Raw genomic sequence first — 15,180 nt, 5'->3', positions numbered from 1 at the left:
GGCCTTCTCGACCATCACTCCCCCCGCGCTGGTTGTGGAGGCTGCAGAGAGGTGGCCCTGGCAGAGAGAAGTCACTTGACCAACGGCCACCATCTGGGGAGCGTTGGGATGCTGGAGCATTCTTTCCCAGAGCACCGGCCTTTCCTCACGTGTTTGGTAAAACTGTTCCCCCTTAAAGTCTTATCTTTCTGCCAAGTCAGGATCCACGTTCGCCANGGGGGGGGGGGGCCTTCTCCACCATCACTCCCCCCGTGCTGGTTGTGGAGGCTGCAGAGAGGTGGCCCTGGCAGAGAGAAGTCACTTGACCAAGGCCACCATCTGGGGAGGGTTGGGATGCTGGAGCATTCTTTCCCAGAGCACCGGCCTTTCCTCACGTGTTTGGTAAAACTGTTCCCCCTTAAAGTCTTATCTTTCTGCCAAGTCAGGATCCACGTTCGCCAGAGTCACGGCCATGGTTTCAGTGAACAGCTGAGGGCTCATGGACCCTTTCAGAAGAAGCCACCTTTGGTGGTCACTGCCTGTGACACTTCTACCCACAGAAGTGGCACAGGTGCCCGGTGGCATCAGGCCAATGTCAGACACACCCAGCTGGGCAGCCTCTCCCCTCTGGCCTTTCTGGATGTTTGCCTTGATGGCCTTGACCTGAGGGGAATGCTTCAGTTTGCGACTTCTTGGCCTCCATGAAAAATGAGAGACCCTTTCAGCGGGCACCACCCACGAATATGATGGAGGGAAGAGGGCCCTGAGCTGGGCTCAGCGTGCCCTTTGAAGTTTCTGAAGATTGGAGTTTTTCTCAATAATTTTCTTTTCTTTTCGTGATTGTGGAACAATCAGAAATGATTTCATTAGTTGGCACAATCCAGTCTTGGTATTTCAACTTGATTTATAAAGTCCAGACTAAGTGTCTTTCTCCACAGATCTACCCCTCCTCTCGTTTTTAACTGTTTGGTTATTGACTTCCTTCCTTCCTTCCTTCCTTCCCTCCTTTCTTCCTTCCCTCCTTCCTTCCTCAAGCTGGTTCTCTGCCAAATTCTGGAGACAGAGCAGCGAGCACAGCCAGACGCAGTTTCCCCCATGAACAGGCCTCCATGTGTTCCACGTGTGCGGTGGTGCCACATAGCACAGGTGCGAAGAGCCGCATGGTGGGCCTGCTGGCACCCCACTGGGCCCTCTCTCTTGCAGGTGCCCCCCTCCCGGTGGGCCTGGGGCCGCACCTGGGGTCTTGGCTGTGACGACTCACAGCTGCCTCCATCTCTGGAGCGTTGGTCGGTGGCCAGAGCTACCCGGCAGTAGAAAAGCAGCCCCTTGTCCCCAGGGGGATGGGGGTCCCTGCAGTGGGCTGGTCCTGCTCCAGAGCTCCCGAGGGATCAGGCCGAATCGGAGAATGCAACCTTTTGAACCCCTTCCTCCACGGCCCCCTACTCCCTCCTCCCCTTGCCCCTGGAGCCCTCCCTCAGTGGCCACCTGCACCTGATCCCCTGCCTCAGCCTCTGCTTAGGGGCCTCGTGACCTAAGGCAGGTGCTGCGGGAGCGTCAGAGGAGGCATGGACTCAGGAGGGGAGTGCAGGAAAGCCTTCTGGGGCTGGGAGTTGATTGGCAGGCTCAGCAGGAGGTAATTAGGTGGAGGTGAGGGAAGGCGGCTAGGAGGAGGAAGAGCACTTACCTAGTACCAAGATCTGGGAAGGGAGGAAACACCAACTGAGGGCTGAGAGGGGGCTGGTGGTCCTGGAGCAGAGGGAGAAGGAGCAGGTGTGGGAAGAAGCTGGAGGAGCCCAAGGCACTGGAGCAGGCAGGCTCCCTAGGGGCCCATGAGGAGTCCCACCCCCAGCCCCCCAGGTACGCAGCAGGCCAAGCCCTGCCCAAGGGAAATGCTAGCGCTGGGTCCGAAATCCAAGTTCCAACTTCGTGTTATCATCACTCTTTCCGTCCCAGGAAGGGTCCAAGGTATAATAACCACAGCGCCATCTGCAGTCTCAGAATAGGAACGACCCATACGCGTACGTGGTTCTTAAGGGCGGGCTTATTGCCCTGGGTCCACACACGACCATGCTGCCTCTCCTTTAACCGGGAGTGCCTCAGCATCCCAGGCACATCGCTGGGGACAGGGGACACAGAGGTGGGGACGGCTGCTGTGCGGAAGACAGCTGAGTCCTCCCCATCCTGGGGCGACTGTGACATGTGTGGAGCAAAGGCATTCCTCTCTTTCTTTTTTAGGTAAAAATAGCAACAGAAAAGGCGTTCGAGGCAAGAGCTCTGAGCGGGCTGCCAATGATGATGACAGCGTCCCCAGGGCCCCTGGTGAAGTCAGAGAGGGTAAGTGAGGCCCTGTGGAGAGCCGCGCCCCATCTCAGGGCACCACCCACTGACCAGCACTCTGTAGATTCCCACGTGTGGCTGCCTGGCGTGGGGGTGAGAGTCTTCCCAGCCACTCTGTCTTCTGAAGCTGTGCAGTAACTCTCAGCCAGATTTTTCCGTCATCTCTGAATGCTGCCGAGCTCCTGGGTACCTTCCCCACTGCCCCCAGCCTGTCTCCCCAAAGGCACGATCGTTTCCTTGCTCTGGGGGCCTCACGGGTGCCCTGGCCTTGGCTGTGCGCACTTACCTCCCAGCCAGGCCCATTGGCCTCTTGGGTCAGAGAGCAAGTCTACTTCCACGGTGCGCAATGCCAGTCTTGGCGTCTCGCTGCTGTGTGAAAATGCTGCTCCTTCGATTACTTACCTATCTTCTGATGGCCGAAGCCATTAGTTCTAGACTCACAGGCAAACTCTGGCCCACGAGTGACAGCCATTACTATTGTTAACTATCACTATCACTAATATTTATCTCTATTACTCAGCATTTTCCAAAGGGTGTGCCACAAGAATTTGTAAAACATACCATGCCTGACTCAGGGGCACCAACCTCTCTTTCCTTAGATGGTCAAATTAAAAAAAAAAAAAGACAACAGCCAACACGACAGCAGCCATCCTGGTGTGAATGCCCTGTCCTGATCCATAAATGTACAGGTTGTATAATGGAGTTGCGTCTTATTGGTCCTGCTGCATAATCAGGTTGTGTCTGATTGGTTAATTCTTGAATGTAAAAGTACAGACACCTGATGTTTAAAAAAGTCACTTTGGGGCAAACAGAGCAGGTACGTTTTAGTATTGTTTTATAAATCAATCAAAATTATACCTATTTTGGGGGTCAAATCAGCAAAAATAGAATCTATTTTACGGTGTGCGGCAGGATTTTAGGAATTGGTTTCTGTGTGCCACGGCATGGGAATGGTTGGAAACCGACGCTCTGCACTGTGGGATCTAGGGCCCACTTCTGCTCCCGCCAGGAGCAGGGACCATGTATTTTGCACGTATGTTCTCGGTAGTTGCCTGGCCCCGCGCCTCCTATTTGGACACCTCCCGCTGCTCCTCTGAGTGTTGCGGATGTTGTTACCGCCATTACTGTTACATCGTCATCCGTGTTTTGCAGACGGGGAGGATGCGCCTTGGTACTGTGGGTCACTCGCCTTGGCGATGCAGCGTGTAAGTGGCAAACCAGGGATTCGATCCCAAGATTTTTCTGACTCTGGACTTTCTCCTTAGCAGTACTGCTGCTTAAAACAAAAAGAGAAGTTTGCAAAGTTGCATTTACAGAAGCAGGACCCTTCCGGCTGCCACACGAGCCCGTAAGCTGAGTACCAGTTGGTAGTCACCAGGGGGATCGCATGTCCCCTTAGGCACAAGGTAATGATTCAGGGCTGAGTTTCTAACCGAGAACTCGCCGTCCAAGCAGTCCTACATAGAACTAAGAGTACCTCGTAAAACAGAAGAGGGGGTTCAGCAAAACTGAACCTCTGTGGTCAGTTGACAAATGGGAATGCTCCTCCGTCTCCACATGGGCAGATGTGTCCTGTGCCAGGGCCACCGAGAGGATGTGCACATCAGGAGGGAGTGTGGCGGGCCCCTGAGATGCTGGGGCTGCTTCGCTGGGACTGCGTCACTGTGTCTCATCAGGGGTGGTCATAGGACCCCTCGCTGCGGGTGGGCCTTCGCGTGGCTTTCTGTCCCCTTGTCCCAGCAGGCTGGTGAAACGCCAGCTGTTCTTCAGGATCACAAATGCTAAAGCAGCTTTCAGAGATTTCTCTGGGTTCCTGCTGCCATCAGACACGGGCCTGAGAGTTCTTCTCTATCTCGTTAGTTCTTAAGTGCATTTCAACATATTTAAAAATATGTTGTCTAGATTCTTTTAAGTGGCTTCGGCAGGAGGATTGGGTTGAATTATCTCACAGTTCGTCATCACCAGAATTAGAAGTCCTTGGCGCTACAGGAGGTGTTTTCAGAAAGATGTTTCCAGGCCCATTTCTCTGCACGTAGGAATGCACGCACACGTAGGCACAGGAAGGTCTGAACTGGCCTCCTGTTCTGCCACAGGTGCTCTTTCCCACCCCCACACTGGCCCACTCAAGATGTTTCCCTGACCTTGACCTCTGAGCTCTGACTGAAAGGGCTGGGATCACTGGTCTCAAAGGTGGCCGTTATGGCTCGGATTCATTGAGTGCCCTAGAAGGGACTTTGGCCTGGGAAAGTTCATTGCTCTTCTGAGAAACCAGAACTGGGGACACCCCGGAGGGAAGGGGAGCAGTGGAGGTCCCTGACACGCACATATGGAGGGAGGAGAGATGCTGGCCGTGGAGGTGCCGTTCACTGGGGCAGAGGGCATAGCGGTGAGGAACGCAGGCCTGGGGTCAGGCGGGGTGCCTGCGGGGTGGCGCTGGGCGGCACGGGGCCCAGGTTGTACAGCAGGGTCCTCTCGGGAGCCTGTGTTCCTTCTCCTCTGTGTCTCCTAGGCTGCACTAGGGGGCCTTGCTGGAGATGCAGCAGAATGAAGAAGTTGGGGTGGTGGGTGGAAGTGATGTCACCTACATTGTGTGCAAGGTGGCATTTTATTCAAAGAGAGACAGGTGGGAGAGATGTGACCAGCACGTGTCCAGTGTGACAGATGGAGCAGATGTCACCTGCATGTGTCCAAAGTGGCAGGTGGAGCAGATGTTATTTGCTCCCTTTTCAGGGCAGTGGGAGGTACCGATATTAAGCACACTGAGCTCTGTGGGTGGATGGCCTCAGAGGCTATGTCAGGGGTGGACGTCACCCCTGGGGAACTTGCACTTTGAGGGAGAGGCTGTGTCCCTGGCTGTCCTTATGACCAAGGTGCGGTGTCATCTGTGGCCAGGAACCAGGATAGTAGCACATCCCAAGATGTGTGTCCTCCTGATGTTGTTCTGTATCGGTGCACTTGGCCTTCACCTCTCCCTATGTGTACACCCTTTGCTGTGCAGCTTCTCAGTTCCCTTTGAAAAAGGGGAAAGCCCTTGACTTTGGGCTGGTCCGTGTCCCTTGTTGAAGCCAGTAGATTAAGACAGTGACAAGGTGAAGTGACAAGATGCCCTCTGAGCCAAGGGCATAAGAGGCTTTGCTTGGTTCCATCAGCTCCTTGTGCCTCTGCCCTTTCTATGAATGTGTGCACTGGGCCACTGGGCCACTGGGCCACCGGGCCAAGGGGGCTGAGAGATGAGTGGAGCACATAGTCCTCAACCTGCAGCCGGGAGTTGCCAGCTGAGCCCAGCCGGTCTGTAGACCCCTAAGAAGTACTTGTTTATTGTGTGCCACGAAGAGTTCATGCTTGCTTCTTACACAGCAGTAGCTGACTGATACAATGAGGATAGAGAAGATCCTCATTTTTTTAAAAGGTTACTTGGCATTCAATTAAAGGTGTGTTCTGGAATTTATCTAATTGCCTGGTGATGGGCATTTAGGTCGTTCCCAGTATTTTCCTGCCATAAACAGCATTGCAGTGAAATGACCCCATGCCCGTGTCAGTGGCTGGGGGTCGATTGCACAGTGATCCCCCACTCGGCATTCAGAGTCCGCTGTGATTTGACTCCTCTCTGGCCTCTGCCTCCCTTCCTCCCCAGCCACATAGAGGCTTGTTTCTCACGTGTCCTCTGCTGAAGACGTGGCTCACGTGTTTCCTCCACAGCAAACCGAACAGGTATCTAAGTTGGTGATGGGGAGAACAGCTTTGTGTCACGCCCTGCCTTCCAAGGCTGTGAGACTCTGGGCAAGCTACCACTTATCTATGCCTCAGTTTCCTTCTCTGGAGACTGGGGATAATAGCCCTTTCCAGGGTTCTTATGAACACTAAATAATGTCCATAGAGTATAGCACACACAGTTTACAGTCCAGGCACAAGGAGACAATGGGACAATGTCAGCCCTCAGCAGACACTGCACGTGATATTTGTTTGCTATGTGGGGACTTTTTTGTGCCCTAGTTATAGGAGTTGGCAGACATTTTTAAAGGATCAGATCATAGATAGTACATGTCATAATGGCCAAGAAGCAAAAATCAAGGCTATTAAGAAAGAATTTAAATAACTATTTAAACTGCAACCACTAAAACATTATAAAAACCATTCTTAAATGGTGAGTCATACAATCACAGATGGTGGCCTGGATGTGGCCCTCTCATGGGCTGTGGCTGGTGAACTCCTGCCTTAGAACTTCAGGGTTCTGCAAATGCTGCCTCCAGGAAGCCTGCTCCGATTGCCTCTCTTTTTCTTTCCTATACGACTCTCTCATGGTCCCCACCTTCTCCTTGCTCACATCACAGTGATTTTTAGGTGTGGCTATTCTGTCCTGGGAGGCTGTGAGTGCTGAAGAGCAGGGCCCGTGTCTGATCCGTCTCAGAATGTGCCCAGCGTTGGTAGCAGCACGTGACAAGAACAGCAGACTTGTTTCCTGAGCACCTGCCCTGTGCCGGAACTAGTCTGGGGCGCAGACCGGGTGTCCCAAGTGTGTTCAGCGTGACTAGACAGCAGGGCTAGCCCCCACAGGACACGGTCTGTGACCTGGAGGGAGAAAGCCTGATTTCTGGCTGTGATGGAAGTGGATGGTTTTCCCAAAGCCGTACCTAGTGGTGAGGGGGAACTTCTCAGTTCTCCTGCCTCGTGCCTGGACGGTGAGGCCTCGGCGGGGTACCCTGCTTGGGGGTTGGGCCGCTCTCTGTGAGTGTGTTTGTGTGAGAGACTCGAGGCTTTTCCTCTCAGCCCTGTGGAGTCTCTCCCCATTGCTGCACAGCCAGATGTTCTCAGGGCCCAGCTCGGTCTTCCCTCCGACATCTGGCACAGCTGTTGGGGGTCCTGGTGCAAACTCCAGACTCCTGATTCTGGAGGGGGAGTGGCTGATGTGACCTGGGCGGCCCTGGCAGCCACGGTGATAAATGACCACATCTGCTTGTCAGACTTCTTTGGAAGTGAGGGGAGGGGAGGGGCAGGGCCAGGACAGGGCCACACCCTCTTGGACAGAACTTGGGGAGAAAGCCCGAGGAACGCCTGTCCGGGAAAGCTAAGGGCTCCCCCACTTGCTGTTTTCAGTCTCTGAAATGAACCCTCTGCCTTGTAAGCCTTTTCCAGCCTTGCTTCACAATCTGGAGAGGTTTATTTTGGGCCCTGGGCTCACTGCTGCTTGCAGGAGACTTCACTGCGTGATTGTTAAAGCCAGTAGGTCTGTGTGGCCCGCCTGGCTGCAGGCTCCACAGGCCTTGGTCCGAGGCCACGGCCACAGTCCGCTTGGTGGCATAGAAATGCCTTCCAGACAAGGGGCCGGGGGGACAGACTCCCAATGGGCTCAGCAGTGCCCCTGGGTGCCTCTACAGGCTCCGTTCATGTCTGTCACCCAGTTGTCCCCAAGTATGGCTCTGGTCACAAGGTCACAGGCGTGCACTTGCAGGGGAGGTGCCTCAGCTTCGGTTCCTGAAGAGGAACTTCAGCTCTTCTGAGTCATCGCGGTAAAGGCCAGCACGAGCGTTTCTCTTACTCTTGGGTTTTGTCCTGGTGACACCCGACTGTCTGCTGTCCCTCTGCCCAGCGCTCTGTCACCAGGCCTTTTTCATTCTACCTGGCTGGTCCCGGGATGGGTTTAGCAGAAAATCCAATTCGCCATGTCATACCCTGAAACGTTAAAAACATATTTTTTCTAACCTATTGAAGTGGAAGCTGTTCTAAAGTAGATTTTTCCTCTCACTGGCTTTTATGAAACATTCTGACTGTGAAAGAAGTCAATGCACCTTATAGAATATTCAGAAGATGTAGAAAAACACAAAGGAGAAAATACAACAAATCCACAGTCTCATCTTCCGGAGACGGCCGTGGCCAACGCCTTGGAGTGAGCGTCTCCAGCCATCCCCTGCGTGTGTACGCGCGTGTGTACGCGTGTGTGTATGCATGTGTACATGTTCATTTACAAGAGCTCTTTCCGTATGAAGGACTAGGGGCCTCTGGGTACTGTGTTGCTGTTGCTGTGTCTTGCAGTTACCAGTCCTGGAGTCAAACTGAGTTGAGTGCAAACCCGGGTCCCCCGCTTACTACCTATGTGAACTTAGGCATATAATTTAACCTCTTTGTTCCTCAACTTTCTCCAATATAAAACAGAGATAATAATAGGAGATACTCATGGGACTGCGGTAAACGTTAGCTAAGGCTCCCTGCAGGAAGCACATTAAACAGTGGCTGTTATATGATAAATGCTCAGGAGAGGTTGGCTCTGGTTTGTTAAGGGCCCACTGACCGAGCTCAGTAGCAGCCCTGCGTGGGAGCTCTCTCCATTAGGTAATAGACAGTGCAGGTGTTTCGTGGACATGGGAAACTTCATGAAAATTATAAGCAAGTTAACGAGGTTGGAAAAATGCTTTTCCAAACCAATAATTCCTTCTTGAGGGGCTTCATAAGCAATACAAGGGAAGACCCCAAAAACCCTGGAATTTATTTATTAAAAAAATGTGTATTTATTCTTACATGCTTAAATTTCAGTCACCTTCAAAGTATTCTCCGCCTGGTGCAATACACCTTTTGAGATTTTTCTCCCACTGCTCAAAATAGTTTTTGAATTTGTCAATTTTGATGGCTTTTATGGCTTCTGCTGTTTTTTGTTTCACCTCTTCCTCGTCAGCAAAACTTTTCCCTTTGAGGACTTTTTTTCATCCAGGGAAACAAAAAAACATTTGCTCAGGGCAAGATCAGGTGAATAGGGCAGGTGGGGTATGGGAATCATGCCGTTTTTGGTCAAAACCTGCTGAACACTCAGCGTGGAGTGGGCAGGTGTGCTCATAAATCACACATTGAAATGCGTTGAAAGAGCCTTCAAAAAAAATTCACTGAAGCCAAACACAGCTTCTCACCACAACGCCAGCTGGTACCCTGATCCAGATGGGTTCCTAGACACTCACCAAGTGGGGGAACCTGTACCACAAGGGGTCTACCCTCCAGAAGATAATTCCAGGTTTGGACAATGAACTTTCCACGGTGATGCAGACATAGTGATTATCAGGTATATTGGCTCATAATACAAATTCACTCGTTTATCAGGAAAAGTCATATCAGGGCTTTGGACATTCAATGGTGACAGCTCACCGCTGCTGCCCTGTGACCTGCGCGGTGTGGCTTGTACGTTTTTCAGGCTGGGGCGGGTGGGGTGAGAGGCGTGTGTGTGGGGGGAGGAAGTCTCGGGAGGCTTTTCAAACGAGGTGGCCCCCAGTCAGCAGGAAGAGACAGGTGAGAGGCGCCAGCCCCTTCTGTGCATCTCGGAAGCCTCCCCTGGGAGCTTTACACCAGGGCCAGGGCCCCCCTGCAGCCCTGTCAATCAGAGCCTGAGGGGAGGGGTCTGGCTATCTTTTTTCTAAGTTCCCCAGGGCATTGTGATGTTGGGCAGGGTGGGAACCTCTGCGTGGAGGAGGCCTGTGGTGCTGGTGACGTCTGAAGGGTTTTCTAGGGAGGGGGTGTGAAGGAGCTTTCTCAGGGCGATTAGATGAAGACTGAGATCAGCTCCTTTCCCAAGACCCCGAGTGAGGCCTCCTCTGGGGAGCCAGGGACCTCTGAGGCACTGGACACACATTCCCCAGTGTGTCAGGAAGCAGCCTTCACACTCTCATTGATCAGAGGGAATGTCAAGTTCAGGAAGGTGAAGGAAAGAATGCCGTGAGTCAGAGCTCCTCGACTCAGAGGCAACAATGAAAGCTAAAGTTGAGGATGGCTGTGAGCCCGTCCCTGGCGGGGTTCTGGGAGTCTTGGAGGATTCTTTGCTTCGTCGTCAGTGGAGATCGCGGCAGGCCCACCGGGCCCGGGCTCTGCACTGCCCTCCACCAACCGGAGACGCCTGGGCCGGCTCCCCTCCCTTTCCCTGCTGGGGCCCCCCCACACCCCACACAGCCTGCACTTGTATTACATGCTTGAGTTTTCAAGTCAAACCGAGGTGGCATAAAGCTGGCGCCTGGGATTTTATGCCACGCTCGATTTTCAAATTCCAACTCGGACGCCTAGTAGCGATGTAACTCTGGGTGAGCCCCGGGGGGAGTCTTAGTTTGTTCTGGGTAGGATGGCCTCTCGTGGTCGTGTGAAGATGAAAATGACTTCAGAGGGCCTGGCTCAGGGTAGCAGCTTGCACATTAGCCGGTTGCTCTCCAAATTGCCACCCTTTTAAAATCCTTCTAATGACTTGGCCCTTGTGACAGCTTCCCCGACACCTTAGGTGTGTCGGGTGGGGGTTCGGATTGAAGCTCTGGATGTAGAATTACGGTCCGAACACCGTATCCTTGCCTCGCCCTGCGCTATGAAGATCTCCACGTTATGAAGGCAGTGGACCCCCGAGATCCTAACGAGCTGGGGTGCACGCAGCTCATTTGTGGTGGAGATGACAAGGAGGACCGATACACAGGTGCCGTAGTGCTAACACCCATTTTGGGAGCTGGCTGCCGTGCTGAGTACGTTAGCAGGGGACGGGTGGGTTGCTGTGTGTGTGCGCGCCTATGTGTGGCGGAAGGGGGTGCAGGAGGAGGCCCGGGCCTGGGAAATGGTGCCTGCGCAGCACAGGGTGTCCTGACATTAGGAGGAGAGCAGAGTCATCTTGGACAGCTGTCACTCTCTGGCCTGCATGTGATGGCTCATCTCCAATCTCTGATCAGATCGTCCTGAAGTGTCTCTTCCTTCATAATTTCACGTTCTCCTCCCCCACATGCATCTCAGGATGAGTCTTCTTTTCTCTCAGAGACAACAGAACCTTGATTTGCTGGAAAAGAGTAGGTGTGCTTTGGTCCAGCAGTCCTGCGGGGCATCTGGGGCTGCTGTTGGGACAGGCTGCCCCGGGGCGGAGTCCTCGCTGAGTCCCTGCCACGGTGGCTTCCTGGCAGGGGACTCCAAAGAAGGAGGAGGGGCCCAGAGCCAGGACGGGTGTCCCATTGCTTTCAAGAGCACTTCCAAACCGATGGCGGGAATTGACATTAAACTTGAAAACACGCATTTCGCCTTCATTTACTTGAGCCTCGAGGCAGTACCTCATCTTCCTCAGTCAAGTCTCTAAAGGGCAGGGGAGGTGTCCTCATCACCGGAAGGTGACAGCCCCTTGGACGGAGGCAGGATGTTTCTGTGAGAATTTAAAACCAAAGCAATTCCAATGTTGCGCTCCACCCTTGTGCTGCGCCTGCAGGCCCTTGGCCAGCTGGGTTGGCTGGGCTTGGGGAGCGCGTTGCTGAGCAGAGCGCTCAGCCGTTCCTGTGCCCGGTGTGTGTCTGCGGCTCTGGCACATTCTTCCAGGAGTTCTTTCTGCCAAGTCCATGGTTCTGGTGGGAGGGGGCACATTTCCTAGGTGCTCGTCTGTCTGAAGATGCCCTGACTGGGGGCTGACAGTGGATTCTGGATCCTCATTTCCTTTTCCTTGGCCCTGGGTCCTGGGGTTGCCGATGAGAAGTCTCGTGTTAGTCCGGTGATGGTTGCTTTGGGAATCTGCTGACCGTCATGGACGAGCAGGGCCTGCAGCTGGGATGGTGCCTGCGTCTCCTCTCCATCCTCTGCCCTTCTGAAGTTCTAGTGTGAAGAGGCGGGGGTCCCCTGGAAGGCGCTGGTGTGTTCTGCGGGTTTTGTTTGCCTGCTCCCTGCCTTCCGGGCTGCCACATTGGCCTCTGTCTCTGTTGTGCCCAAAGTGCAGGGTGCAGCTGAATGACTGAAGTCATGCAGATGTCATCCAAGGACCAGGAGGTGGCCTTGAGCATGGGCCTGAGGGACTGGGAGCTGCTGGCTTTCCGTTATTTTCTCAGTTGTCCTCCGAAACTTGGTTTCCAACGCAGAGGTGTTCCGTTTTGCTGGTGAGGCCGAGGGGGAGGGCAGCTTGATTTGGACTTTGAGTAGACGTGGCAAAAACCTTGAGGAGGATGGTCCTGGAGTAGGAAAAAGAGGGAAGTGAAATAGGTTGAGAGCAACATATTGAACCTGGACAAAACTTCAGGGCTCTGTGTTTTGGGTTAATTTTGAATATTTAAATCAAAAGATTCTTGCCTTGCCCATCATTTTCCTGTCCTCCTGTGTGGCAAAATCCTTCGTTTTTCTGACCATGGAGGTTCTCATGCCAAAACCCCGAGTCTCAGTCATTCTAGGGTCCTGGCAGCTCGTCAGGATCGGTGCTATTCAGAGCTGGGATTTCCACCTCAGGTATCTCTGTGCAAAGACCCACGACATCCTGAGTTTGTGCTTAAACCCTTATTCTCACCCTGTCTGCTGATTGCACAAGGTTTTCAGGTGTGATTCGGGAAAGGCAGGAAACTCGCAGCTGGTGTAGCCTGCAGTTTTCACAGAGCTGGAGGTCCCCATTGAGAGTGGAGTGAAAGTCAGTGGGAATCAGACCCTGGGCAGAAGGAAAGGTACAGGAGCTCTCCAGGGAACGAGGAGAGGGGAGGGATTTGATGGAAGACGAATCAGCCTGCTGCGTGCCACCGGCTAGTGCCAAGTCTCCGACCCCTGCTGGGGCTTCAGCCATCGGCCTGTGGGGGACCCGGTGGCACCGAGGGGGCGGAAGCAGCCTTGCAGAACTTCTTCAGCACTGGCCCGGGGCAGACGATTTGGACACCGGCTTCAGCCTTGAGAGCCACCAGGGCTCCTGCTGTCGGGCAGGTTCCATGTGTGGCANACCCACAACATCCTGAGTTTGTGCTTAAACCCTTATTCTCACCCTGTCTGCTGATTGCACAAGGTTTTCAGGTGTGATTCGGGAAAGGCAGGAAACTCGCAGCTGGTGTAGCCTGCAGTTTTCACAGAGCTGGAGGTCCCCATTGAGAGTGGAGTGAAAGTCAGTGGGAATCAGACCCTGGGCAGAAGGAAAGGTACAGGAGCTCTCCAGGGAACGAGGAGAGGGGAGGGATTTGATGGAAGACGAATCAGCCCGCTGCGTGCCACTGGCTAGTGCCAAGTCTCCGACCCCCGCTAGGGCTTCAGCCATCGGCCTGTGGGGGACCCGGTGGCACCGAGGGGGGGGAAGCAGCCTTGTAGAACTTCTTCAGCACTGGCCCAGGGCAGACGATTTGGACACCTGCTTCAGCCTTGAGAGCCACCAGGGCTCCTGCCGACGGGCAGGTTCCATGTGTGGCAGGTCATGGGGTCGTGGGTGTCCAAATACGCTCGCAAGTGGGGTTCTGGGTTAGACTGTGCATGCACGTGATTTGATTCTGCTAGTTCAGGGGCCAGGGTGCTGTCTTGTGGAAGAGGCCAGGGGTGCCACCCTCCTGGGCTTGTTAAAGGGGGAGGGAGGGGTGGCCTCTGAGGGAGGGCTCAAAGGAAGAAGAAGAAAGGGAAGAGGCTTTTGTGTAACGGAAACCGTGGGGGTCGGGAGAGGGGAGGGAGCAGACTGCAGGGACATAAAGAAGAGGCCCAGGGGTCCCAAGGGGCCCCCAAGCGAGGAGAGCCACCCTGCTTCCAGACAGAAGCCGGAGCGCAGACTGCAGGGTTTGGGAGTGGCCTGGGTGGAGAGGAAGAGGAGACGGTGGGTATCAAGTGAGGGAAAGGGGCCGGAAGAGCCCGTGACCTGCACCTCAGCCGCACAAAGGCTGCAATGCTGGGCAGGCAGCCTGTCCCACGCCGGTTTCCATTGTGTCCCTGCGCTGACATCCCTACTAACAACAGCACCCGATTCCCAGCAGCAGACATGTGACAAGGCCAGTCCGGCCCTCTCTGGGAGGGGCAGAGTTGAAAGGAGACCCCCCCGCCCCGCCCCGAGAGGTGTGACACTGTGGGACGCCGTCCCTCCTGGAACACGTGGTTGGTGGTGCCTGCTGCCTGGAGGACCAGGGCACTGGTAGCTCCATCCTCCAGCTGTTCTGTGTCCCTGCTTTGGTCCCTTCTGTGAGATTTCTGCCATCACTGGATGTTGACAACAACTGTGGCTGGTTCTCACACCTGAAGGAACACCTCCCCCACCCCGGGCATCGTGACTTTGCCTCTGCCTGGCAAGGGTGTTCACTTTCTCAGCGTGAAGCCACCTCTAGCTTCTTTACCACTAGCCTGGATGATGGCGAAGGCTTTCAAACTGCTCTAAAGATAGTGCCTTCTGATAAGGAGAAACTTCCTTATTAGGACTGCACTTGTGAGCTGCAGTGCGTGTGTGTGTGTGTGCGTGTGTGTGTGTGTGTGTGTGTGTGTATCTGAGCTTCCCTCCAAAGGCGCCCACTGTCAGCCAGACTGTGGACCCAGGGAGAGGCTTTTCTGGCTGTGACATCATCTCAAGAGTGAACAAGAATGGACGTTTTTCTGATGCGACAGGTGATAAAGCGTCCTGGCTGCGTGATAGCAGTGCCTTTTCTTACCGCGTGGACTTTCTAATGCTTCTCATAGAAACAAACTTTGTTTACTTCCACTGCGGGGGTTTTTGTTGTCTTCCTCCAGGGTCGAATTTGAAGGACATAGCATTGCTTGGAGATTTCTCGTTCGATGTAGGGTGGGTGGTGAGAACAGCTGCCCAGGGGTCAGGAGGCCTGGGTTCTGGCCCTGGGGCTGCTGGTCAGTCTCTCATCGTAGGGACCATGGGTTGGCCTGGGACGATGGCCGAGGGCCTGCCCCCGTGCTGACGTCTCATTCCAGCGGAGCTGGGACCGAACTACCTTTCATAGCCCTTCTCAAAGTTACCCGTTTTGCCAAGAACAAAAGATGCTATATATTGTTTCTATTTCTATTGCTTTGCAATCAGCATGCACAGTGCAAAGGCCAAAGCTGCTGAAGCGACATCAGTTAAGTTCCGATTCATTTGCAGAGCTCAGCCACGGGGTCGCCCTGAAATTTCTAACCAGCACTGCTCCTGGCTGAGTCCCACTGTGGAAGGGCCCTTAATTGGAA

The 15,180-nt window shown here is 54.0% G+C and overlaps 1 protein-coding gene across 2 annotated transcripts in view; it reads left to right on the top strand.

The window, feature by feature from the left end:
* CPXM2 (carboxypeptidase X, M14 family member 2) overlaps positions 1-15,180 on the top strand; it is an 84,188-nt gene that overhangs the window by 8,770 nt on the left and 60,238 nt on the right. Inside the window, exon 2 of one of the 2 annotated variants that reach the window (XM_037051142.1) lies at positions 2,215-2,313. The exons of the other annotated variant lie outside the window; for it this stretch is intronic. Coding sequence (XP_036907037.1) covers positions 2,215-2,313 — 99 coding nt within the window. The remainder of the gene's footprint in view (positions 1-2,214; positions 2,314-15,180) is intronic. 2 annotated transcript variants of the gene reach the window in all.

This window comes from Sturnira hondurensis, unplaced genomic scaffold (assembly GCF_014824575.4).
Source record: "Sturnira hondurensis isolate 20B ecotype Veracruz unplaced genomic scaffold, ASM1482457v3 Scaffold0007208, whole genome shotgun sequence".
NCBI classification, from domain to species: Eukaryota; Metazoa; Chordata; class Mammalia; order Chiroptera; family Phyllostomidae; genus Sturnira; species Sturnira hondurensis.
Note: the sequence above shows the minus strand (reverse complement) of the source record. Positions and strands in the feature narration are given on the sequence as shown.